Source organism: Hyla sarda, chromosome 2 (assembly GCF_029499605.1).
Source record: "Hyla sarda isolate aHylSar1 chromosome 2, aHylSar1.hap1, whole genome shotgun sequence".
Classification (NCBI taxonomy): Eukaryota; Metazoa; Chordata; class Amphibia; order Anura; family Hylidae; genus Hyla; species Hyla sarda.
Window position 1 is genome coordinate 202,563,295 of NC_079190.1, and position 25,803 is coordinate 202,589,097.

Sequence of the window (25,803 nt, forward strand, 5' to 3'; positions counted from 1 at the left end):
TTACTAATTTCACTGCAAAGTACAATTGGTGACACAAAAAATAAGCCATAATATGGATTTTTAGGTGAAAAATTGAAAGGGCTATGATTTTTAAAAAGGTAAGGAGGAAAAAACGAAAGTGCAAAAACTGAAAAACCCTGCGTCCTTAAGGGGTTAAAAATACAGGGGATATATTAGCATCCTGACCTCAATGTTGTAAGTCATTTATGAATATAAAAAATAATTCATGATACATTGACCTCACTGTGTGATACTCAATTGACAACAATTAAATTTATTAAAATTATATAACATCAATAACTATAATCTTTAAATTGATACCTTTCTTATATAACCTTACTTAAAATAGGTTGATATATGAGTATAAATCTGTGCTCTGCCTAACATTTTAGATATACAATTTGCTTCCTAAAATTTGATGTCCAAAAAAAGTATATATAAGTAAACACAGTAGTTTTTGTATCTTCATAACTAATGTAGAAGGACTAGAGGAAGCCTGAGGCCATTATTTTCAAGACTTCATCTTATAATTATACTGATGTTAGAATTTTTACTGCATGCAGTACAGGCAGGGCCGAGAGCTCATCTGCATGTGCCCAGATTTCCGTATAAAGCTTGATTTAAAGCTTAATAAATAAATATTTCATATGCATCAGGTGGCTTCTCCCATCTGAATCAACACTGCGGCATGCAAATGGGGAACACTTTATATGATATATGCCCTTTAGCAATCAGGATTTGTACCAAAAACTTGGAGCCTGTAAGTCAATTTAAACTTAAAAAGCTGTTTGATGCTTTCCTGCAAACTGACTGTGTTACTACAGAAAAGAGCGACAGACAGTTTTCTACAGCTTGAGTGAACCGCAGTTTTCTACAGCTTGATTTTTAGCTGGTAAACAGATCTGTTCTAACATAATGCTTTCAGGGTCTATTCACGCATATGGAATCATGCACATATTCGATTCTCTAGATAATATGCTGCAGATTTCAGTGCAAACTAAATGACTTATCACAGCATCAAATCTGCAGCCAAAGATCCTGTGCATCAAATATGTGCAGGATACAGTACGTATGAATAGACCGTGCGGATGTGCCAATGCCAGTTACTACAGCGAGCTCCCTGATGCGGCCGCAGCAGGGTGCTTACTGTAGTGACTGGCGTCAGCACATCCGCAGCATGAAATAAGCTGGAGATGCGCTATGTGTGACCCTACCCTAACTAAGAAAAAGTAAATGGAAGAAAACCTAGAAGTTCATCATGCTAGTGTAGGAAAACAAAATTGATTCCTAGTGTGTAGGAAATAAAGTGTGAAATATGCTGCAGATGCACCAATGCCTCTCACTAGAGCAAGCTCCCTGCTGCGGGCGGCAGTCGCAGCAGGGAGCTCACTCTAGGGCTTGGCCTCAGTGCATCTGCAGCATGAAATACGACCCTACTCTAAAAAAGAAAAATTTTATGGAAGAAAACATTAAAGTATATCATACTATTGCAGGAAAACCAAATCTAAAATAAATTGTGACTAAGTGGAGATATGTTTACAAAGAGTGACTTTTAGTAGAATAAAATCAACCAAAATGTAATAATAATGACATTGTGTAAATGAATAGAACAACACAACAGAAAAATGACAAACTTATGTTGAAGTTTTTCCACAACATCAATCAATCCTCCAGCGATTGCAAAGAAAAAGTAAAAATGTTTGCCGGGAGCCCAGCGTGAAATGGCTGATAACATTGAACAATGCTCAGGTTCAAAGCAATACAATTCAATGTGTATTGTGAATGTGTAAAAGAAATGTACCAATCAGTTCAAATGACTCTTTACACTAATTCCTTGAAAGTATTATAGGTTGGCATAGCTTCCCAATGTATTTTACTTTAGTCTATTGTTAACAATGAAATATTTTATTTAATCTCATTTAGTGACAAATTATACGTACCTGATGATTGCATTAAAGTGTATTGTAGTTTGTCTCTAAAATAGTTTTTATTAGTCTCTATTCACATGTATTGCAATTTTTCATGTCAAAATGATGGATACCTTGGTGAAACACAGGGCAATATAGAGGCATGTTTTAACCCCTAAGTGACTTTTCCTACCGACTCAAAGTGCATCATTATAATGTTGGTAAACAGTTAATAGCATAAATTTAAAATACAAAATAGCATTATTTTTCATTATCCCCCTCAAAAAAAAAAAAAGTTTATCAATAACTTCTTGAAACCCAAAATTGGTGTGAGCTTGTCCCACAAAAAACAAGCCCTCAGATGGCTATATTGATGAGAAAAATGTTATGCAACAATGAAAAAAACGTAACTTTGCTTGATCACTAAGGAGTTCAGTGAGGGCAAGAGAATGAGTGCCAATGTCGATGATTATGCTCCATTTTGGCCTTAAAGGGGTACTCCAGTGGAAAAAAAGTGAGCCCTAAGCTGTCCCTAGAAACACTCTCACTACCTACTTGCCCATCAGCCCTAAACGGCAGATCGACAACCACTGTGCCGTTCCCTGCGCTAAAGTGCATTGGACATAAAGGTACACAAATAATATTGTACATAGTCGGGAACAGGTCAGAAATATAACAGAAAAACAACCAAACAACCAGATAAACCAGACAGGATATAAATAGACAAACAGGGCAGGATATAGCATACTAACATACAGTTCAGAAATTGGAATCAAAATAAACAGCAGATATGAATAAATGAACAAGACTTGATATGGAATAAGTATACAGCCGAAAAGAGGAGATGCAGGGGATAAACAGATGAATTGAATGTAAAACACTAAACAGGTCAGGAAACATAGAACACTGTTCACACTGGACACTGAACAAAAAAAAACTAGACTCTCCACTCCAAGCATGAAGGGACATCAATACAAATGCCAAATAGACTTCTAGCCAGTGGGCACACTCCACCGTGTGATCAGGATACTGGCCTAGAAGGAAACAGAAATATAATACACAAAACAATAGACTGAGAAATGGAAGACTCCACAAAATCCAAACTCCAAACAGGAATACTAAATACAGGTGCATGCAAGACTCACAGTGTGAACTCAGACTAAGATAACAAGGTTAAAGCAGAATGGACACACATAATCATAAAAACCGACAGATGTACTAAAAACCAAGCAGACCAAAATCTATCATAAACAGGCATAATAACCATGGTTAAAACTCAAATATTAACAGACAGACTAAAACAGTCATAGTCAGAATAAAAACCAATAACCAGCCCAGAGTGTAGTAGAGCTCAGGTTTAAATAGCCCCGCCCGAGTTCTCATTGGCAAATACCATTAACTATTCCCTAGCTAGGGAGAATAGCACAGAAAACAGATAATACATGAAAACAAAGTCTGAACAGGGCCTAAAACAGAAAAATACACAAATGGACATTACAGATGCAGTCCACGTCTGGTCCATGCACCATTAAAGGGGTGCGCTGAATCACATTGCACCTTCTAAATTACAAACATGTATAACTTTCTGGCACCAGTTGATTTGAAAATATCCTCAAAATGGCAGAAAGTTCAACTGGCACTGCTGCCTGATCCTGGGTGTGAAGTACTCCAACCTCCTCTATACCTTTGTAGTACTGGCACAGTCACCTGCTGTAGCTTGCTTCTATGGTGGTGCACAGACTTGTGAATAAAGCCAAAATGTCCAACAAATTCAACTTGTATGAAGAAAAAAAGACGGCAGCTCACCAATCTTGCGTATCAAGCTTCTATATTCATACAGCAGCGTGGGTTAACAATATGCGTGATGAAGGTGCTCAACAAACAACCGCACAAACAACGTCCGTTTCGCACATAAAGTGCTTCTTCCGGTTCCAGAAGAAGCACTTTACGTGCGAAACGGACGTTGTTCGTGCGGTTGTTTGTTGAGCACCTGCATCACACATTTTGTTAACCCACGCTGCTGTATGAATATAGAAGCTTGATACGCAAGATTGGTGAGCTGACGATTTGAAAATATGTTTTTTCCACCAGAGTACCCATTTAATATAAACTATTTAATTGTTTAGTGCAAAATGTTATGTTGATTAAATTCATAATATGTCTGTGTAGTAGATTTTTGCTTTTGTGGGAACAGCTCCTAGTGCTGGTTGACAAGCAGTGGGCAGAAGTTCAGTGTCGGATCACCTCCCATTTCATTTCTAATCCTTTATTGGTACAGGGAAAGGCCAACAACATGTAATTCCATTAGCTTTGCTAGGTTTACATTTCAACTTTTACAGGATCTGAACTTTTTTTTTTTTGCTGTCAAATACAGAGCAAGTAAAGACATTGTTCTGTAGAAAACTATAACTTGAAACATTCTAAATGTTTGTCATACAATGGCAAAGAATGCTTTTTCAACTGAAAGGTCATCAGAGAGTATTAGTCATTTAATAACCTGATGCCTGGTGAAGGATTTTTATAGTTTGTATTCTTTGTTTTGTTTGTTTTCGCCATCACATCACCTTGACCTAATCTGATAAGTGAAGAATGCCATAGAAATCACAATATCTGCAGAATAAAAACACAACATTATCCATTATGCTGCAATAATAGGGGAACTAGTATCCCCACTGTACAGTACTACAAGCATAATACAAAATGTTCTAGTGTGTAGAACAGAAAAAAAAGCAGAAGTACAATATGGTGGTGCACTTATGATATTCTTACAATGTTGCCATAAAGCATCACAGTCTACACATTCAGGTTTATCACAGGTGATTACAGGTTTAGCATGTGCATTTATTCTGGACCAATGCAGTTTTTAATCTGTTTTCTGCACATTATTTCCCTTTCTTAGAATTTGTTGTTGTATGCCTCCACACAATCCAGTTTTTGAACTCTACATAGTTTTTCCTCACGGCTTGGTTTTTGCTCTGATATGTATTATCTGTGGGATCTGATATAAACAAGAGTGTTTCTTTATAAATCATGTCCGATCATCTGAATTTGCTGGTTGACTTTGTTCAATGTGTGAAAACATCTCAAAAATGAAATGGGGGACCCTATAGGGTATTGAGTGCTAGAATTTTCTTTTATTTCAGCACATGGCCTCAACAAATTGTGAAAAAAGTTAAAGGCTCTGAATACTTTCCAAATACATTGTACTGTGGGGAATAAATTAGACTTTTTGTCAGGTTTTGTGTCTATTTTGTGGCGCTTTGCCAAAGTTTTTACAAAAAAACAAAGGAAACCCCAAATTTTGACAACCTGAAAAAACGTAAAATGTATGGGGAATTCCAAAAGAAAAGGTTGAATTTTTTGACAGAAAAATAAGCAATTTCAAACTGCTGAACAGTCAGGCAGGGACCACAAGGGAGGGACATGCCCCCTTCCCCTGAGAGAGGATTTCTAACACTGTGAGCTAATAAAAAGAGATATTTTTATGATAAATACAGGGTTAGGTAACATTTTTTTTTTGTGGTATCTGACAGGTACGCTTTAACTCCTTACACTCTTTCGGCTTGGCACTATATATATATATATATATATATATATATATATATATATATATATATATATATATATATATATTTGGCAAGTAAGTGTAACTGAATCTGAAACAGCTATGCAATTCAAAACAAATTTCATGGCTCATTCAAACAAAACCTTCTGAGACAGGTTTGCTCACCACTAGTCCTAATTATTATAGGACTATAAGCAAATATTACTTATAATTTTTAGTGTTCTATTAAAAATAATCTTCACAAAGGAGAAGAAACTCTAGAAATATAGTCATTTGAGCTCATATTTTAGGGAAGATATGCATATCATATATTCACAAGTGTTTTTATTTATATGCCCCAATAAACAATTAAAAAAAGACTCTGCTGCTTAAAACCATTGAGCTACTGCAACCCTTTAAATGCTCTGATGGCTAAATGGCAATTTGCAGAAATAGATATAAAGAAGAGATCTCAAGAGATTCTGTAAATACTTTGGTTATAGGATTTTTTGAAGTGGGGTTTTGTTATTTCTGTATTGTTTTGTTTTCATAAAAGCATACTGATTCAGTTCTCTACATGTATTTTTGTCCTTTGGACAAGAGGCACTATAAAATTTGTGTTTATGATTTCTTTTCCATAACAAGTGTATGCAGTGTTCTGCCCATACCTAGACTGCCTGGACTGTAGTACTGCTTAACAAATTCTGTGTTTTGCAGCTTACAAAACTAAAGGCAAAACATTTTTCATTTTAGACAGTTGTCAGGGAGATGGATTGGCAATAGAAACTAAGCATAGACAATGATTTCATTTACCACCACTGGTATGACAAAAAAAATAAAAATAAAGAATATAAACAAAAGACCTAAGGGCACCTGGACACATGCAGGTTTTAACCCCTTAACGACCACGGATGTAAATGTACGTCCTGGTTTGGTAGGACATCCCGCACCAGTATGTGCATTTACGTCCTGTGTATGACCGCGAGCATCGGAACGGTGCTCGCGTCATATACGGCAGGTTCCGGCTGCTAGTAGCAGCCGAAGACCTGCCGGTAATGGCCAATATCTGCAATCACATGGATGTCCGCCATTAACCCCTCAGACCCCATCTGCGGGAGTGTGGTACTTTGAATGGAAGATCGTATCGCCCGCAGCGCTGCCACGGTGATCCGATCATCCAGCATGGCAGCCAAAGGTCCCCTCACCTGGCCCCGGCTGTCTCCCGGGGTCTTCTCCTCTGGTCTGAGATCGAGCAGACCAGAGCAGAAGATCACCGATAATACTGATCAGTGCTGTGTCCTATACATAGCACTGAACAGTATTAGCAATCAAAGGATTGCTATAGATAGTCCCCTATGGGGATATAAAAATTGTAAAATAAAAGTTTAAAAAATGTAAAAGTAAAAAGTGAAATTTTTTTTTTAAAAGAATCCCCTCCCCCAATAAAAATGAAAATTGTCAGTTTTTCCCAATTTACCCCCAAAAAGCGTATTTTTGTTAATAAACATATTTGGTATCGCTTTGGCGTAAATGTCCGTACTATCAAAATATAATGTTAATTATCCCGTACAGTGAATGGCGTAAATGGTTCAAAAATGCAGCTTTTTTTTGTCACATTTTATTTAAAAAAAATTATAAAAAATGATCTAAAACTTTTATTTATGCAAATGTGGTATCAATAAAAAGTACAGATGACAGTGCAAAAAATGAGCCCTCATACTGCCCTATATATGGAAAAATGAAAAAGTTATAGGTGGTCAAAATAGGGTGATTTTAGATTACTGATTTTGTACAAAAAGTTTTAGATTTTTTTTAAGCGGTACAAAAATATAAAAGTATCTAGCCATGGGTATCATTTTAATTGTATTGGCCCTACAACCTCTTGACAAAGCCGTGTCCAACGGCAAAACATGTCGAGGGGGGCTGTAAACTGATTTTAAATCTTGCGGTGTCCTTCCCCATCTGTATGTCACACTGCAGGTGCATACAGAATTATAATTAATTGCGGTACAGCAGTACTCATTTAACATCAGTATACATGGGAAGAGAGACACTCTGAATTTTTAATTTTTCATTTTGTGTGGATTACTATAAATTAATAAAGTTACATGTTTTAATATATGGAAAATTAGGGAATTAGTGGATCGCTGCGGTGATCTTGTGGTGAATGACCAACAGAATAAAGAACACATGGCATTTTTACCGTAAAGTAGTGTGAAAACAAAACCCTCCAAAATTGTGGTTTTCATTTAAATTTCCTCCCTAAAACTTTTTTGGGGGTTCACTGTACATTTAATGGTAAAATGAGACATTTCATTACAAAGTACAATTGGTCATGCAAAAAACAAGCCCTTATATGGGTCTGTAGATGGAGAAATATAGGAGTTATAGATTTTAGAAGGCGGGGAGGAAAAAATGAAAACACAAAAATAAAATTGGCCTGGTCATTAAGGTGAAAATGGGCTTGGTCCTTAAGGGGTTAATCAGGTTATTTATTATGGTTATTATTATTATTATTTTTTAAAGGGGTACACTGGAAATTTGTTTTCTATTAAACTGTGCTCAGGGTGCAGTTAAAAACGAAAAACAAAACAAAAAAAACTATACTTAGCCCCCTCGCTCCCCTTCCACTCCCGATATTTCTGTGTCAGTAACTTCCTTGTGTCTTTGTTGCACAAGGATTTTCCCACTCAGCCAATCAGAGCTCACAACAGTGTCCTGCCTCAGCCACTTACTGGGGGAACAGGAAGGTCCTTGTACAACACAGATACAATGAAGTGAAGCATAGTGGGCAACCGACACAATGATAGCAAACACAGTGGGGAAAATATCTATTTTTTTTTATATTTAACTGCCCCACGGGGCAGAAAATCTACAACATTTCGACTTTTACTCCAATGTTTTTGACTGTCAAAACATTCATATATAATTTAGTCATGGTTGCAAATGAGTTTTGCTAATCACTAAAACAGTTTTTAATATGATGAGGTTGAAAAATTCTTACTATTATCCCACAATGCTGAGACACAGAGGAACACAAAATTTTACTGGGGTAGTAACCAAAATTTGCATGAAAAATTCCCCTCTGATTCCAAATATGACATTATTACTGCATGACTTTTTTTCTTTACCATGCAAAGTTTGGATGTCAAAGCTGTAGAAACGCTGATATCTCCGAAACAAATAACTTTTAAAGCCTTAAAAAGATGTTCAAAGTTCATGTTCACAGATCGTTTTCTGATCTTATTTTACAGCTTATTATCTTATTATCTGTTCACATTTATTTATTTAATTTGGTCCTTTTTTCAGGCGTTTATTGCTCAAAATTAGACTCATGGCATGATGTGTGAACATCATCTGAATTCATATCTTTTATATTTTAGACTAGAGCTAATGTACCATTTATTCCTAGTGGAATAAGAGGAAGATTTAGTTTCCCTGTATAAGTATTAAACTGGGATTTAGAGCCTTGTCAGTTTCAACCCAGTTTCAGTGCAGTAGTTGAGAAACATCTGCTGTACAGTTGTTAAAGATTAAATGAATTGCATGACATGGGGGTCAATCATTTTAATAATTCTTCCATAAAAAATGGTTAGAGAAGACAGAGCAGAAAGTAAATAATAAAACAAGTTAGCTTTTTATGATAGAATACTGTTTTTTTTTTTTCACATGCAGAATTCCAAATAACATATACTGTACACATATAGCTTATCACTTTTTAGATTAGGCAAGTGGTCGCAAAGTCTCAAAAAGTTGCCCGGACCGGATATAGAAGAAATTACAGGACAATCCAACCCTGCCCTATATAACTCCATGCAAAAATTGTATTAAGGTCCGTGAGACTTTTAATACAATTGTTGCACGGCCCACCACTGCTTTGCTACATTTAATCAGAGCAGTTCAGTGGGCGTTCATCAACGTCTGTGCACCATTTGATAAATTTGGCGCATGGACGCTACTTTCCCCTCAACTTTTTTGATCTAAGGTAAATAAAAGCCAAGTTCACTTTTGATGAATGCCCCTCTTTGCCACTAAATAAAATGATGACAAGATCATTTGTGAGAGGATACGATACATGTAAGGGCAATCTTGAATCTCTGTTAAGTCTGAATAATGTAATTATGCTATAAAATGCAATAAAACAAATGAGCAAATTAGTGTAGAAATCTAGCAGGAAAAAAAAGTCCATTACAGGGTGTATAGCAGTCAGGAAGTGGGGCAATGAACAAAATAGAGAATATAAGACTGTTAAAATGGACTTTATCAAAGTACCTAAAAGTACCTAAGGTGTATTCCAACATCATGTTGAAAATAAATAAAATCTGCAGGGGCATACAGCATTGCTTACTTGTCTGCCCCAGTTCTAAAACCATCAATAATCTTCATGTTTTGTGAGTCTGTACCCCCTTTCAACTTGTGTCAGAAATCACATAATCCTGCTTGAGCAGTTGATCGGTACTACAATTCCTAAAATGCATTGTTTCCCCTTCAGCTCTTATTCACAGCCCTCCCATTCTAATTACTCTCCTCCCAGAGCACTCATGTCAGTTCATCACCCATAACTGTAGCGTATGTTGTTCACCTTGAGCTGTGGCATGTTGTTGTTGTTTTTTTTTAGGGTATGTTCACACACAGCAGATTTGTTGCAGATTTTTTGCAACTGATCTACAGCAAATCTGCAATTGATGATTTACATGCATTTGTTTTGATGTTGAAACACTGAAAAATGTCTGCAACTAAGTTTTTAACAGATCTGCAGCAGATCCGCAAAGGGTGGGGCCTTTGCTCAGAGACACGATCCAAGTCTCCTGAGACAACAGTGATTGATGTGTCATTTTGGGAAGGAGGAGATGGGAGCTGCTGAGGCAACACCACATTTTTAAATTAAGGGACTACACAACAGGGGGTAAGCAAGCCAAATCATGCTGAAGCCAGTACAATTTGTGATAACACTATATTAGATAGACACACATCTTGGGGTTATAGTTTTTTTTTTTTTAAATATCATTTTCTGATGTAATATGCACAGTGTTCAGCTATAAGCCTACAGCATAAAAAAACAGACACTTTTCTTAACAATTTTATTTTTTATGTGGTGTTAGTGCACACCCAAAGCTGAAAACTCTTCCAGATTATGAAAACATGAATAGGCCAGATACATGGGTTAGGGTAGACATGGGTTCATGGAGGGAGGCCAATGATATCTGGCACAGAGCAATCTCCATGTCAGCTACTTAACCATTTAAATGTTGCTGTCAAAACTGACACCAGCATTTAAACAGCCTTACTGAATGCCACCAGTGGTGCAGTGGTGGCTGTCAGGACCCTGCTAGTAATAAAGCCTACTTATGGCTGATCTAATGGATCAATGCAGTACATATGCATAACCAGTGATTGCTCATATAAGCCCCCCCAAGAGGGACCATAGAAGCTCCATAGTATAGGGCTTAAAGCATACCCATCAGAACAAAAAAATAAAATGTTTTTTTAAATATGTCACTCATAACCTAATCCTTACCATATACATCTAATTTGCATGTGTCTAGCACCTTTATTTATTTTTTTATTACACTTGTAATTTAGCTCACTAGTCTGAATTGTACAGGTCTCCGCCCCCTCCCTCAGAATGCTGTCTGCTCACATCTCCCCTAGCATTAGCAAAACTACAACTCCCAGCTTGTCCTCACTTACAGTAGCGGGACAAAAGCTGCCAGTGGGAAGATTTTTCCTCCAGGTGTGAGCCCTGCGCTCACAGCTGTCAATCAAGGAAGTGTGTCCATGACATAGGTGATGACTCATGGACACAGCAGGACTAGTATGTATCCAAGCAGGCCGGGTGTGGTGGGGGTTCTGTTGTTTGAATGTTTTTTTCAATATGAAATACTGAACATTTTCTAATGAAAGCAATTGCAAAACCCATTGGTTTTTCATGCTTTTAAACATATCAAAAGTTTTTTTTTTATCTGACAGTGCCCATTTAAACAAATGCCCTTAAAATAAGAATTCAAATCCTTCCCCCTTTTCCAATTTTTCAAATAAAATATTTAAATAAAAAATCCTAAACATATATTGTATCACCCCATGCACATATGTCCATATTAATAAAACATATGTTATTGGAACCACACTGCAAATGTTGTAAAATGTAAAAAAAAAATATATATATATATATATATATATATATATATATATATATATATATATATAAATATAAATCAGAATTGTGTTTTTTTGTTTTCACATCATATCCCACACACACAAAAAAGAAAAGTAAGCAATCAAAATGTCCAATCTCTACCAAAAGGGTACTATTAGGAAATAAAGATTATGGCGCAAAAAATGAGACCCCTAAGGGAATAGCATTTGTAGAAATATAACATCATCTCTTATTTGGAATCCAGCAGCAAACTAGAGCTGTGTTTACAATAGAAATGTTTTATGACCACTCATTTGCATGTCATGAATCATTGATAAATTTCTCATACTTTGAAGTGGTTGTAAAACCCTCCAGTAACCTGTCTGTAGTAATGAATGAGCTGCGGTGATGGTTTGCATATTTGGTCTATAGTGACAAAGACACTGGCCTGTAATCTCTTATTGTTTATTACACTAAGAATAGTAAATTGTCAAGGAATCAACAAATTAAAATGCACTAAGAAGCCATCTAAATAAGGCATTGTCATTTTAGTTTCCTTAAAAGAAAAGAAATGTATGCAGATCTGGCAGAGGATTTATTATCACTAGCACTGTGACTTCAAACATTAAAATTATATATGAACTAATTTAAAATGGTAGTTCTTCTGATGTAACATAAATAATATAAGACTTGAAGTGTGCTGCATTATTAAGAAGGAGTCTTAGTAAGCTGAGCATGAAGCCTGCCGTTCGAGGAGTGAATGATTAAAGTATTACAGTTTCTTAAAACATTTATTGGATGATGTTTTTATTGTGAGCTCCAGATTAAATGTCACAGGCTTGACTAGGTGGATATGTTGTAACTAATGTTTAAGTATTAAAACAGAAACAACTGGTGTACCATTACAATATAACAACTACTAATGCATACTGCTAATAACCATGCAAAGGAGATAAAGAAGAACAAAACAAAATTAAACATTAAACAAAAAAATGTCCCTCAATTTGTGTCCTTATGTTATACAGCATAAGACCTTGTGTTCTACATAAGGGTGTGTACATTGAGCCACTCAAAACTATTTATTTATTTATCTTTAAGGGAGAATACCAATGTAACCACTGTAGCGTCTACAGAGCTATAATACATGAGTGTGAATAAGCTCTTTCACAGCAATTAAAGGGGTATCCCAAGATTTTTAATTTATTTGGCTATGCTACAGGGGCTGTAAAGTTAGTGTAGTTAATAATACAATGTCTGTACCTGTGTGTGACAGTGGTCTCACAATTCTTATGTGAACTTTGCCCCAATGTTTGTTTTTAGCAGCATACAAAATTAGTGTTTCCTCAGGTATTCCCAGGTTGCAATGCAGCCCAAGACATTACATCACTTGTCATGTGTTGAAAGTAGTCTGATTCAATGGGTTGAGTGATCATTCTCCACAGCTTTGCAGGGAATTGTAGCTTAGGTGTGCTTCAAAAGGAGGAGTGACTGATGTGTGGGGGAGAAAAGTGACCTCAAACTTACAAACAAGGAATCCTGGGATTTGTAGTTGGAGGCCAGGAACTTAATCTCTTAACGGCGGAGGACATAAATGTTCATCCTGGTGCGGTGATACTTAACGCACCAGGACGTCCATTTACACCCGATGCTCGGGTCATACACGGCAGGTCCTGACTGCTGATAGCAGCCAGGGACCCGCCCTTAATATCCACCATTAACCCCTCATATGTCGTGATCAATACAGAAAATGGCATCTGCAGAGCTGCGGTCACTAAAATGGATGATCGGATCGCCTGCAGTGCTGTCGCTGAGATCCGATCATCCAGGATGGCAGATCGAGGTCCCCTTACCTGCCTCCGCCGCCTTCCATGGATCTTCTGCTCTGGTCTGAGTTAGAGCAGAATAGAGCAGAAGATAACTGATAACACCTTATGCATAGCACTGAACGGTATTAGCAATCGAATGATTGCTATAAATAGTCTCCTATGGGGATTATTAAAGTGTAAAATAAAAAGGAAAAAAGGAAAAAAATAGAAAAATCCCCTCCCCCAATAAAAATTAAAATTGTCCCATTTTCCCCATTTCACCCCCAAAAAAGTATAAAAAAAACATTTGGTATCAAGGCGTGCATAAATATCCAAACTATTGAAATATAATGTTAACCCCTTAATGACCAAGACGTATATTTACGTCCTTGGCCGACCCCGCGTCATATCGGGTCGGTCCCGGCATGTATCTGATGCCGGGACCCGGGGCTAATAGCACGTGGCAGCGATCGTGGTGCCGCACGCTATTAACCCTTTAGATGCGGCGTTCAAAGTTGAACGCCACGTCTAAACCGAAAGCAAAAGCTGCTCGGCTGCTCAGCGGGGCTGATCGGGACTACCGCATTGAAAATGCGGTGTCCCGATCAGCTGGGACACGAGCGGAGGTCCTCTTACCTGCCTCCGGCGTGTCCCCTCGGCGATTGCTCCAAGCCTGAGATTCAGGCTTGAGCAATCGACCGCCGATAACGCAGATCATTGCAAAGCTATTGCTTTGGAGTGAACAGTGTTGGCAATCAGTGTGTGCAGTGTTATAGGTCCCTATGGGACCTATAACATTGCAAAAAAAAAAGTGTAAAGCAAAAGTTAATAAATGTGATTTAACCCTTTCCTTAATAAAAGTTCAAATCACCCCCCTTTTCCCATTGAAAAAAACACCATGCGAATAAAAATAAATATAAACATATGTGGTATCGCTGCGTACGTAAATGTCCAAACTATAAAAATATATCATTAATTAAACCGCATGGTCAATGGTGTACGCGCAAAAAAATTCCAAAGTCCAAAATAACGTATTTTTGGTCGCTTTTTATATCATGAAAAAATGAATAAAAAGCGATCAAAAAGTCCGATCAACACAAAAATGGTACCGCTAAAAACTTCAGATCACGGCGCAAAAAATGAGCCCTCATATCACCCAATATGCAGAAAAATAAAAAAGTTATAGGGGTCAGAAGATGACAATTTTAAACGTATACATTTTTCTGCATGTAGTTATGATTTTTTACAGAAGTACAACAAAATCAAACCAATATAAGTAGGGTATCATTTTAACCGTATGGACCTACAGAATAAATATCAGCTGTCATTTTTACAGAAAAATGTACTGCGTAGAAACGGAAGCCCCCAAAAGTTACAAAATGGCGTTTTTTCTTCAATTTTGTCGCACAATGATTTTTTTTTTTCTGTTTAGACATAGATTTTTGGGTAAAATGACTGATGTCACTGCAAAGTAGAATTGGTGGTGCAAAGAATAAGCCATCGTATGGATTTTTAGGTGCAAAATTGAAAGGGTTATGATTTTTAAAAGGTGAGGAGGAAAAAACGAAAGTGCAAAAATGGAAAAACCTGTGGTCCTTAAGGGGTTAAGGATAATGTACGGTGAATGGCGTGAACATAAAACTGCTGCTTTTTTATAACATTTTATTCCCCAAAAATGTATAAAAAATGTATTAAAAGTTTTATATATGCAAATATGGTGTCAATAAAAAGTACAGATCATGGCACGAACAATACGGAAAAATGAAAAAGTTATAGGTCTTCAAAATAGAGGGATTTTACACCTACCAATTTAGTTAAAATGACATTTTACATGTCATTTTTTACCGTAAATTGTATGGTGTGAAAACGAAACCTTCCAAAAGTAGCAAAATTGCGGTTTTCTTTTTAGTTTCCCTACACAAATAGTATTTTTTTTTTTTTTGCTGCGCCATACATTTTATGGTAAAGTCACGATGCTCTGGCCCCAGTATTGCCCGTCATTACGCACAGAAGGAGTTTGCTTTGTGCAGTAATGACAGCGGGGTGCCACAGCCGAGATCCCAGGGGGTCTATCCCCTATCTTTTGGATAAGGGATAAGATGTCTAGGGGTGGAGTACCCTTTTAAGGCCAAAATAGGCTGAGTCCTTAATGTTCCTTGAATGTTCCACAGTAAGTTCTTTTCTTTTTGAATTTCTTTTTTGCCTGACCACAGTGCTCTCTGCTGACACCTCTGTCCATTTTAAGAACTGCCCAGAGTAGAAGCAAATCCCCATAGCAAACCTATCCTGCTCCAGAGAGTTCCTAAAATGGACAGAGGTGTCAGCAGAGAGCACAGTGGTCAGACAGAATGGAAATTCAAAAAGAAAATAACTTCCTGTGGCGCACACAGAAGCTGATAAGTACTGGAAGGATGAACATTTTTTAATAGAAGTCATTTAGAAATCTGTTTAACTTTCTGGCACCAGCTGATTTAAAAAAATGTTTACCAGGGGAGTACCCCTTTAAGCCACATGAAGTACCCCTTTAAGCCACATGAAGGAAACACAAGCTGCAATTTTTTTGGGTAAAAGTTGGGTAACTAGAAAAGTGCCAACTAATATGAATAAAATGTGTTGAGAAGGGTTGTTGTTTATCCATTTATCAATTTTCTTTATCTCATTTTTAGTTTAGAAAATCTGATTAATACTTCTGCCTGGCATGAAGAATAAAGTTGCTTGAGTTATGTCAATATGATTTCCCTCTCTCTGCTGTCAACAAAATTTCAGTACAATTTTCAGCTGAACAGCTGGCTATCTGAGAGACTAGATGAAAAGATGGTTTGTGAAACAACACATGCCTAGAAATCATTCTGTCTCAGTTTAAATTGTCACCATGTTTCACCATGATAAAGCTTTTAACATGTTATAGAGACGTGTCCTAAATTTTATTGGTTGAATTCTGTTGTGTTTAGACCCCTACCCATTTGTGGAGTTTGTCTAGGTGTTTAGACCCCCACCAATCTGTGGACCCCATCTGGGTGTTTAGTCCCTCACCACTCTGTGGATCCCATCTGTGTATATAGACCCCCATAAATCTGTAGAGCCCATCCAGGTATTTAGTCCCTCACCACTCTGTGGAGCCCTTCTGTGTATATAGACCCCCATAAATCTGTAGAGCCCATCTGGGTATTTAAACCCCTACCAATCTGTGGAGCCCATCTGGGTATATATACTCCCACTAATCTGTTGAGCCTGTCTGGGTATATACACTCCTATAAATCTGTGGAGCCCATCTGCGTGTTTAGACCCCTACCAATCTGTGAATCCCCATCTGGGTATGTAGACCCCCACCGATCTGTGGAGACCATCTGGGTATATAAACCCCACCAGTCTGTTAAGCCCATCCGGGTAGTTAGTCCCTCACTACTCTGTGGAGCCCATCTGTGTACATAGAACCCCATAAATCTGTAGAGCCCATCCAGGTATTTAGTCCCTCACCACTCTGTGGAGCCTATCTGTGTATATAGACCCCCATAAATCTCTAGAGCCCATCTGGGGATTTTGTCCCTCTCCACTCTGTGGAGCCCTTCTGTGTATATAGACCCCCATAAATCTGTAGAGCCCATCCAGGTATTTAGTCCCTCACCACTCTGTGGAGCACATCTGTGCATATAGACCCCCATAAATCTGTACAGCCCATCCAGGTATTTAGTCCCTCACCACTCTGTGGAGCCCATCTGTGTATATAGACCCCAATAAATCTGTAGAACCCATCCGGGTATTTAGTCCCTCACCACTCTGTGGAGCCCATCTGTGTATATAGATCCCCATAAATCTGTAGAGCCCATCCAGGTATTAAGTCCCTCACCATCTGTGGAGCCCATCTGTGTATATAGACCCCATAAATCTGTAGAGCCCATCCGGGTATTTAGTCCCTCACCACTCTGTGGAGCCCTTCTGTGTATATAGACCCCCATAAATCTGTAGAGCCCATCTGGGTATTTAAACCCCTACCAATCTGTGGAGCCCATCTGGGTATATATACTCCCACCAATCTGTTGAGCCTGTCTGGGTATACACACTCCTATAAATCTGTGGAGCCCATCTGCGTGTTTATTTCCTCTTTAACCTGTTGAGCCTTTCCAGATGTTTAGACCCCCAGCAATCTGTAAGATTGGGAGAAAAGTGATTAGCTGAGTGATTTTCCCTGCTTGCTCTAGCAATTGGTGGGGGGCTTAGCACTTAGTCCCTGAATGATCGAATCTTTTTACATTTCTCTATAACAAATCAAAAGTGTTTATAAAAAAACAGTGAAACTGTTTTAGAAATTGACCTTAATCCTGCAAAGATTGGTGACAAAATGATTATAGAATAACTTTTCAGTGTATAGGTAAAAGTGCCACTGCTAATGCAGCATACTCATTTTACTACCGCACCATTTTCTTTGGCAAGTAGTTTTATCAAATCATATTTGCTAGCGATGTCTGATACAATGTGATTAATGACCAATTTTGGCTTAAATCTGTAAATAATCTTGGAAGAATGTTGTAAGTACAGTATTGATCATTCCAGCCTTTATGTCTCTCTTACAATGAATAACTAAAAGATTGATGAATGCACATAGCATATGAGACACTTTGGATACTATGGTGGCTGTCATTTTATTGAGAGGTTGTAACAAGCATTGAAGGAGAGGTGGGACATCAGACACTAAAAAAAAAAAAAATAAGACGGGAATTTATCATTGTTTTTTTTTGTCTTTATTTTGATGTATATTTTTCACATATACTGTCTTGCTGCTAGGGACTTAAAGTGTACCTGTTGTTATCAAAAACTTTTATATAATGTAGATAATACCATTATTTGCATATTTGTAATATACAATGGTTTAAAAAAATGTGTATATTGTCTGCAGCTATTGTCTGTGTGTCTCTGTGAGGAGTCCAAATATAGGAAGTGTGGGTGGACAAGCAGGGCTCTGTGCACTGAGGACAAGAAGGGCTCTGCACAGTGAGGACAAGCAGAGCTCTGTACACTGAGGACAAGCAGGGCTCTGTACACTGAGGACAAACAGGGCTCTGTGCACTGAGGACAAGCAGGACTCTGTACACTGAGGACAAGCAGGACTTTGTACACTGAGGACAAGCAGGGCTCTGTACACTGAGGACAAGCAGGGCTCTGTACACTGAGGACAAACAGGGCTCTGTGCACTGAGGACAAGCAGGGCCTTGTGCACTGGGCTCTGTACACTGAGGACAAGCAGGACTCTGTACACTTATGACAAGCAGGGCTCTGTACACTGAGGACGAGCAGGGCTCTCTACACTGAGGTCAAGCAGGGCTCTGTACACTGAGGACAAGCAGGGCTCTGTACACAGAGGACATTCAGGGCTCTGTGCACTGAGGACAGGCAGGGCCTTGGGAACTGAGGACAAGCAGGGGTCTGTACACTGAGGACAAGCAGGGCTCTGTAAACTGAGGGCAAGCAGGGCTCTATGAACTGAGGACAAGCAGGACTCTGTACACTGAGGACAAGCATGGCTCTGTGCACTAAGGACAAGCAGGGCTCTGTGCACTGAGGACAAGCAGGGCTCTGTGCAGTGAGGACAAGCAGGACTCTGTGCACTGAGGACAAGCAGGGCTCTGTGCACTGAGGACATGAAGGGCTCTGTACACTGAGAGCAAGCAGGGCTCTGTACACTGAGGACAAGCAGGGCTCTGCGAACTGAAAACAAGCAGGGCTGTGTACACAGAGGACAAGCAGGGTTTTGTACACTGAGGACAAGTAGGGCTCTGTGCACTGAGGACAAGCAGGGCTCTGTGAAGTGAAGACAAGCGTTTTTTTTTTTTTTGGAATTTCAATCAAACAAGTGACACTTTATTCCTAATGGAGTGAAAAGTTAAAAACATATACTTTTTTTTCTTAAAAAACAGATGCTAGCGGACATCATTTTTCAAACCTATATGGTTTTTAACCGTGAACGGCTTACAAATTGTATACATGTTTTGATACAATTTATTACGGTTTTGAGGAATCCATTTTTTTATCAAAAACCTGAAACGGGAACTGTATTGTAAAAACGTGATGTGAATGCAGCCTTATAAATACCTGAAATAAAGCTTAACTGATGATAACTGAGTGCAACAGAGATTTAAAAAAGCCCATCAGAATTAATAAGATCCGTTACCTTCAATTACACTTCCATTTCTCAATTTCCCTAACAGAATCAAGAAATGGAAATGAGAAATACTGATGTTTTTCATCACATTTATCTGATACTTGTTGTCTTTTTTTTCAGTATTCCTTTTACACATAACTGTAATAGAACTTAAAGGGGTACTCCTGTGGAAAACTTTTTTTTTTAAATCAACTGTTGCCAAAAAGTTTAAACAGATTTGTAAATTACTTCTATTAAAAAATATTAATCCTTCCAACACATTTTATGGGCTGTATACTACAGAGGAAATGCTTTTCTTTTTGGATTTCTCTGATGTCACGACCACAGTGCTCTCTACTGACCTCTGCTGTCTATTTTTGGAACTATCCAGAGCAGCATATGTTTGCTATGGGGATTTTCTCCTGCTCTGGAAAGTTCCAAAAATGAACTGCAGAAGTCAGCAGAGATCACTGTGGTCAGAGAAATCCAAAAAGAAAATAATTTATTCTGTAGTATATAGCCCCTAAAAAGTACAGGAAGAATTAATATTTTTTTAATAGAAGTAATTTACAAATCTGTTTAACTTTCTGGCACCAGTTGATTTAAAAAAAAAAGTTTTCCACGGGAGTACCCCTTTAATTAAAATAGTCGAATAGTTATCAGTTGTAAGGGACTAGAAAAATATAACTTTTTTTTACCCCAAAACAGCACCACACTGTCCTTCGAATGTGTGTGTTCTTACAACTCAGCCCCTTGATATCAATAAAACTGGGCCACATTACCACACACAAACTGAACACAGGTATGGCACTGTTTTTAGAAGAAATTAGCTTTTTTTTTTTTTTTTGGCAAAACCCTTTAACTGGCTTAAATATGAGACAAAAGAAAAAAACATTCGATTTGTAGAAAAGTGGTGACATGGTGCGTTCCTGTATTTTACCAGCAATATTTGTACTTTTCATATATTTATTCAACAATTCTAATAACAGCTAGTTCAAAATAGAGCACTGTTCCAGCAAATTCAGAAGTCTGTGTATTTCAAAGTAACTTCCATTCAACAAAAAAGAAGGCCCTATAGTTGCAATATGTGTTTATGCTTTTTGTTCTTTTCTCTCAATACCAAGTGACAGATTACATACTGTAAAGTGTAGAAAGTTGACTGGTAGACTGTCCCTGCAGCCAAATTACTTTTGCCCACTTCGGAAAATATGTAATTTTCCAAGGTTGTTAGACTTCAAACTCCCTCTGTGATCAACCTTTAGCAACTAAGAAATAATAAATGCGGCATTGTTCTTGATACACACTATTTGCAGTGAATGGCTTAGACAGGCTGGGTTGAGAAAGGCTTCTCTTGAGTTGCCTGTGTGAATGAGTGCAAATTACTTTCAGATTACACATGTAAAAGAAATAATGTACATTAATTAAGAGAAGAGCTCCTGAAAGCATGTATGTGAATTAACAATAACAAGAGGAGATGACAAATCGCCCAGTATGTCCCACAAGACCTTATGCAGTGCTCATTTTGCATACAAAATATATCTGGCATAATGCATCATGACCACAGAGAAAGTTTATAAGTGTTAATGAAAGTTAAAAGCACAAGTGAGTTCACCTACCATCAGGATCGAGGAGATTTGCAATTCCCAAGTGTTGCTGGGCAGTGTTGAATGCATGATCCAGCCGATGAAGAGCAGATTGTTGGCAGAGAACATTATTCCACTCAAACAGATCCGGTCTGAAAAATAAACCAACAATCTTTTAGTTTATTAATATTAATAATAATATTAATTAATAGCACTATAATAGTTCAAAATAAAGTACTTATTCCCACCAGTATGTGGGTTCAGTCATTCTTCTTCAAAATGGAATTATAATAGTATACTGTAGTGGATTTTTTGTATAGAAATATAAGCTCTCTTTTAAAAAAGAAAAAAAAAACTACTTCTCAGGGAGGGATGAAGTAAAAGAAAAAAATAGGAATGCTTCTTCATTCCCTTACCTTCCTCATTCCCAAGCTGCCTCTATAACCAAGCTCAGCTCCCCGATGTATGGCACTTACTGGTCTAGCGACTTGACATCACATGTCCACTGATACAATCTGTGGCTGCAGCGATGTCCCACCTCAGCAGCTGATTGGCTGAGCAGAAAGCTGACATTGTATAACTGGAAGTGCTAGACAGTGGACAGCGGAGATCCGTTGCAATGACGGACGATGGCCCAGGAACAAGGAAGGCAAGAGTAAATTCTTTCCTTTTTTGTACTTCCCCCTTAGTAAGTTTTTAAAAACAAATTTATCACTAGACTACCCCTTTAATGTAAGTAAGACTTTAAGATAATGTATGAAGCTAAATATTATGACTTCTCAGCATTCACATGTAAAAGGGTTTGTCATGTATTGACTTCAGTTAACTGCTACAAAAAAACTCCCATTTCATGAGAAAAGGTGACTATATAATTCTGATTGTCCTACCATTGACATCATGTACAGTATATAGTAAAATACATCATGACTATAGTTATACATAGTAAAGTGACTGTTATGCCGCTTGAATGCTGCTATTCATTATATAGAAAAAAATGTTATGCATTTTTTATAGAATTTTTTATTTAATCATCTGCCTACCTTGCCCTAGTACTGTGGTGTGGCTGGTAGTACTGGCTGGTGACCCTGATTTTTTTCAACCATGCCAAGCTAGTCTGCCAAATATAGCATGACAAATATTGAACACTTTACCATATTTGTCAGCATTGTCAGCAATTGACTTACTAGAAGGAATTGTGATTAGTGCTCTGCTTAATCGTTATTTCTGTATGTTTTATTTTAACCTAATTTTGGCATTAAAGGGGAACTTTGGTACATAAGTACTTATCCCCTATCCACAGTCTACTGCCCGGCACCCCAACTCTTCCATAGAGATACATGGACTTGGTGTGGTGGTCGATAGCAATCCATGTACAGAGTAGAAGTTGCTTCATGGATGGGGAGAGCCAGGGTGCCGGGCGGTCCCAGTGGTCGTACTCTATGCAATTAGACACTTATCCCCTATGCTGTGGATAGAGGATAAGTACTTATGTACCCGAAGTTCCCCTTTAAGGACACAGCCAGCTTAATTTTTTTTGTCCTTGCCTATGAGTCATATCTCTTTAATCCCCAGAGCCATATGAGGCTTTGTTTTTTGCAAAACCAATTGTACTTTGTAAAATGTTTGGTGCAACCAAAAAATATTATTTGTGTTGGGAAATCGAAAAGAAAACCAAAATTTTGCTATTTTTGAGGGCTTCTGTTTTATGCAGTATACTTTATGGTACAACTGACATGTTATCTTTATTCTGTTAGTCAATACAATTAAAATGATACCCATGTTTACATACTTTTCTATTATTGCAGTACTTAAAAAAACTCAAATAAAATAAGTATGTTTAAGTTTAAAATTATTAAAATTGCCCTTTTCTGACCCCATGATCTGTAGTTTTTATCAGTACCACTTTTGTGTATATGTGACTTTTTGATCACTGTTTATTAAATTTTTCTGGCATGTGATGTGACCAAAAAAGCAGCCATTTTGAACTTTTTTTGTTTGTTTTATGTTTACGCCATTCACCATATGGAGATAACATTAAGATATTTTAAAAGTTCAGACATTTACGCATGCACCAATATCAAACATTATTATTATTTTTTTTTAATTTGTAAAATGGGAAAAAAAGATGGTGCTTTTCATTTTTTTTTACTACTGGAGGGACTTATTTACCTTTAAAACAAAACAGAGGATCGCACCGAGCAAGTAAGGAGAGCGGAGTGGTCCATAATGCTGTAGGTGCTGTGATCAGTATTGATCACAGCATCTTAAGGGTTAATGGCAGGCTTTTAATGTGATTGCCGATGGATGTCCACCATTACAGGCTGGTCCTTAGCTGATGACAGCAGTCGGAACCTGCTGTGGATGAAGCGAGCTCAGTAGTTCATAAAAGTAAATCCTGGTATGTTAAATACCAAGGCACCAGAACATACATTTACATGCAGAACTGGGTATTTCCTGTTTGATTTTGTTCTCTAAACTACACATCCCACAGTTCCATGCTTAAAAGTTTTAGATCACTTTTCTTCCTCCCACACATCAGCTAACCCACTCATTGAAACACAACTTTTTTTAACCAGGGGGCTTACAGCTGTTGCAAAATTGAAGCAGGAAAGGCTCCCTCTGATCACCTGACTAGTTATGTCAGACCTCAAAGCACTGCAACCTGGGAAATCCTGAGACATGAGTAAATTTGTATGCTGTTAAAAATAAAAATTGGGGCGATAATCACAGAAGAATTGTGAGACCACCGTCACACAAAAGTACAGACACTACACTAACTTTACAGCCCCTGTAGCATTACTCTTTACTACCTTAACCTTCAGCCCCTACCTAATTGATATACAGAGCTGAAGGGCTACCTTAAGAGGCGTTATGGGCTGTGAGCTGCTTGCCCTTGCCTCGTTGACACTTGAGTAACAGATAATAGGCTAATGATAAAAGTTTGGGAACCACCATCATCTCCAGGTACAGTTTACTTTTATACCCAAAAAGCTATCAAAGGTGCCTGCAGCTATATTCCACACACAGAACTGACAGATTCATAATTTGGGGAGATTTATCAAAACTTGTGCAGAGGTAAGGTTGACTAGTAGAGTAGCCCATGACAACCAATCAGATTGCTTCTTACATTTCCCAGAGGCATCTTTAAGAATTAAACCGGCAATCTTATTAATTGCTTTGAGCAACTGGTCAATTTTTTCTCTGCACAGGTTTTGATAAATCTTAAAGGGGTACTCCAGTGGAAAAAAAATATTTTCAAATCTTCTGGTGCCAGAGAGTTAAACAGATTAGTAAATTACTTCTATTTAAAAACCTGAATTAGTCCTAGTCTGACCACAGTGCTCTCTGCTGACACCTCTGTCTGTGACAAGAACTGTCCAGAGCAGGAGAGGTTTGCTATGGAGATTTGCTTCTACTCTGGACAGTTCTTGACATGGACAGAGGTGTCAGCAGAGAGCATAGGGGTAAGCCTGGAAAGAACTATACAACTTTCTCTGTAGTATACCGCAGTATATGATACAATACTGGAATGCTAAAGATGTTTAAATGGAAATATTAAACAGATAGAAGTATTTACAAATCTGATAACTTTCTGGCACCCGCTGATTTGAAAACATTTGTTTTCTACATATTTTCGACTAGAGTACCCCTTTAAGGCTGAATATGATATATCATAGCACCATATTATGCCCCAACATAACTAATATGTGTCAGACAGTATAAATAAAAGCACTTCTACGCCAATGATTTTCCATTATCTGTGCAACAATAGTAGGTCTCTCTCTCAAATCTGTTTAACTTTCTGGCACTAGTTGATTTAAAAAAAAAAATGTTTTCCAGTGGATTACCGTTTTAATGCTGTTAAAGCATAAAGGTAGGAATAAATGGCATTAAAAGAACCCATAATGTAAAGGAGAAAAACTGTGGAATAACAAAAATTGTTAACAGGAAATACCTATATTTATGTGAATAAGGCATTTATTGACTCCATAGTGCGCAGCTATTTCTCATCCATTCTCCATTTCCAAGAGTGTACCAGAACTGTTTAGCAGTAGTACACACATGATCACACACATTTGCCACACATGGACTTCCTTTCTCTTACATCTTTAGCAAAACACAATGCAGCTGGAGAAGGACACTGGAGTTAAATGGGTATTCCAGGATTTTTTTATTTTTTTTTTTATTCGACTATGCTACAGGTGCTGTAAAGTTAGTGTAGTTCATAATATAGTGTCTGTATCTGTGTTTCATGGTGGTATCGCAATTCTGTAATTTTTGCCACAATGTTTATATTAAACAGCATAAAAAATTACTGTTGTCTCAGGTTTTTCAGGTTGCAGGGCGGCCTGAGACATTACATCACTAATTAAGTGTTCATAGAGAGCCTGTCTTTGCTTCGATGGGTGTAGCAACTGATGGGTGGAAAGGAGTGCAGTGAATTCAGCAGTGAATTGTAGTTTTGAAACAGCTGGAGGCACCCTGGTCAGAAAACACTGGCCTATTGCATGGAAAGGATCGCAGATTTGTTTCAATAGGTGAGGTGGCTGTTGTGTGGGAAAGAGAAAAGTGACCTCACACAAACAAGGAATCATGGGACTTGAAGTTTTTAGGGAACAAAGTCACAGAGGAAACAGACAGTTCACAAAAAGCTAGCCACAGTGTTATGGTAATCTCACAAAATAGCCATTT

The 25,803-nt window shown here is 37.7% G+C and overlaps 1 protein-coding gene across 2 annotated transcripts in view; it reads right to left on the minus strand.

The window, feature by feature from the left end:
• DMD (dystrophin) overlaps positions 1 to 25,803 on the minus strand; it is a 2,642,350-nt gene that overhangs the window by 2,102,682 nt on the left and 513,865 nt on the right. For both annotated transcript variants that reach the window (XM_056556147.1, XM_056556148.1), the window contains exon 7: positions 21,145 to 21,263. In XM_056556147.1, the coding sequence (XP_056412122.1) occupies positions 21,145 to 21,263 (119 nt within the window). The remainder of the gene's footprint in view (positions 1 to 21,144; positions 21,264 to 25,803) is intronic.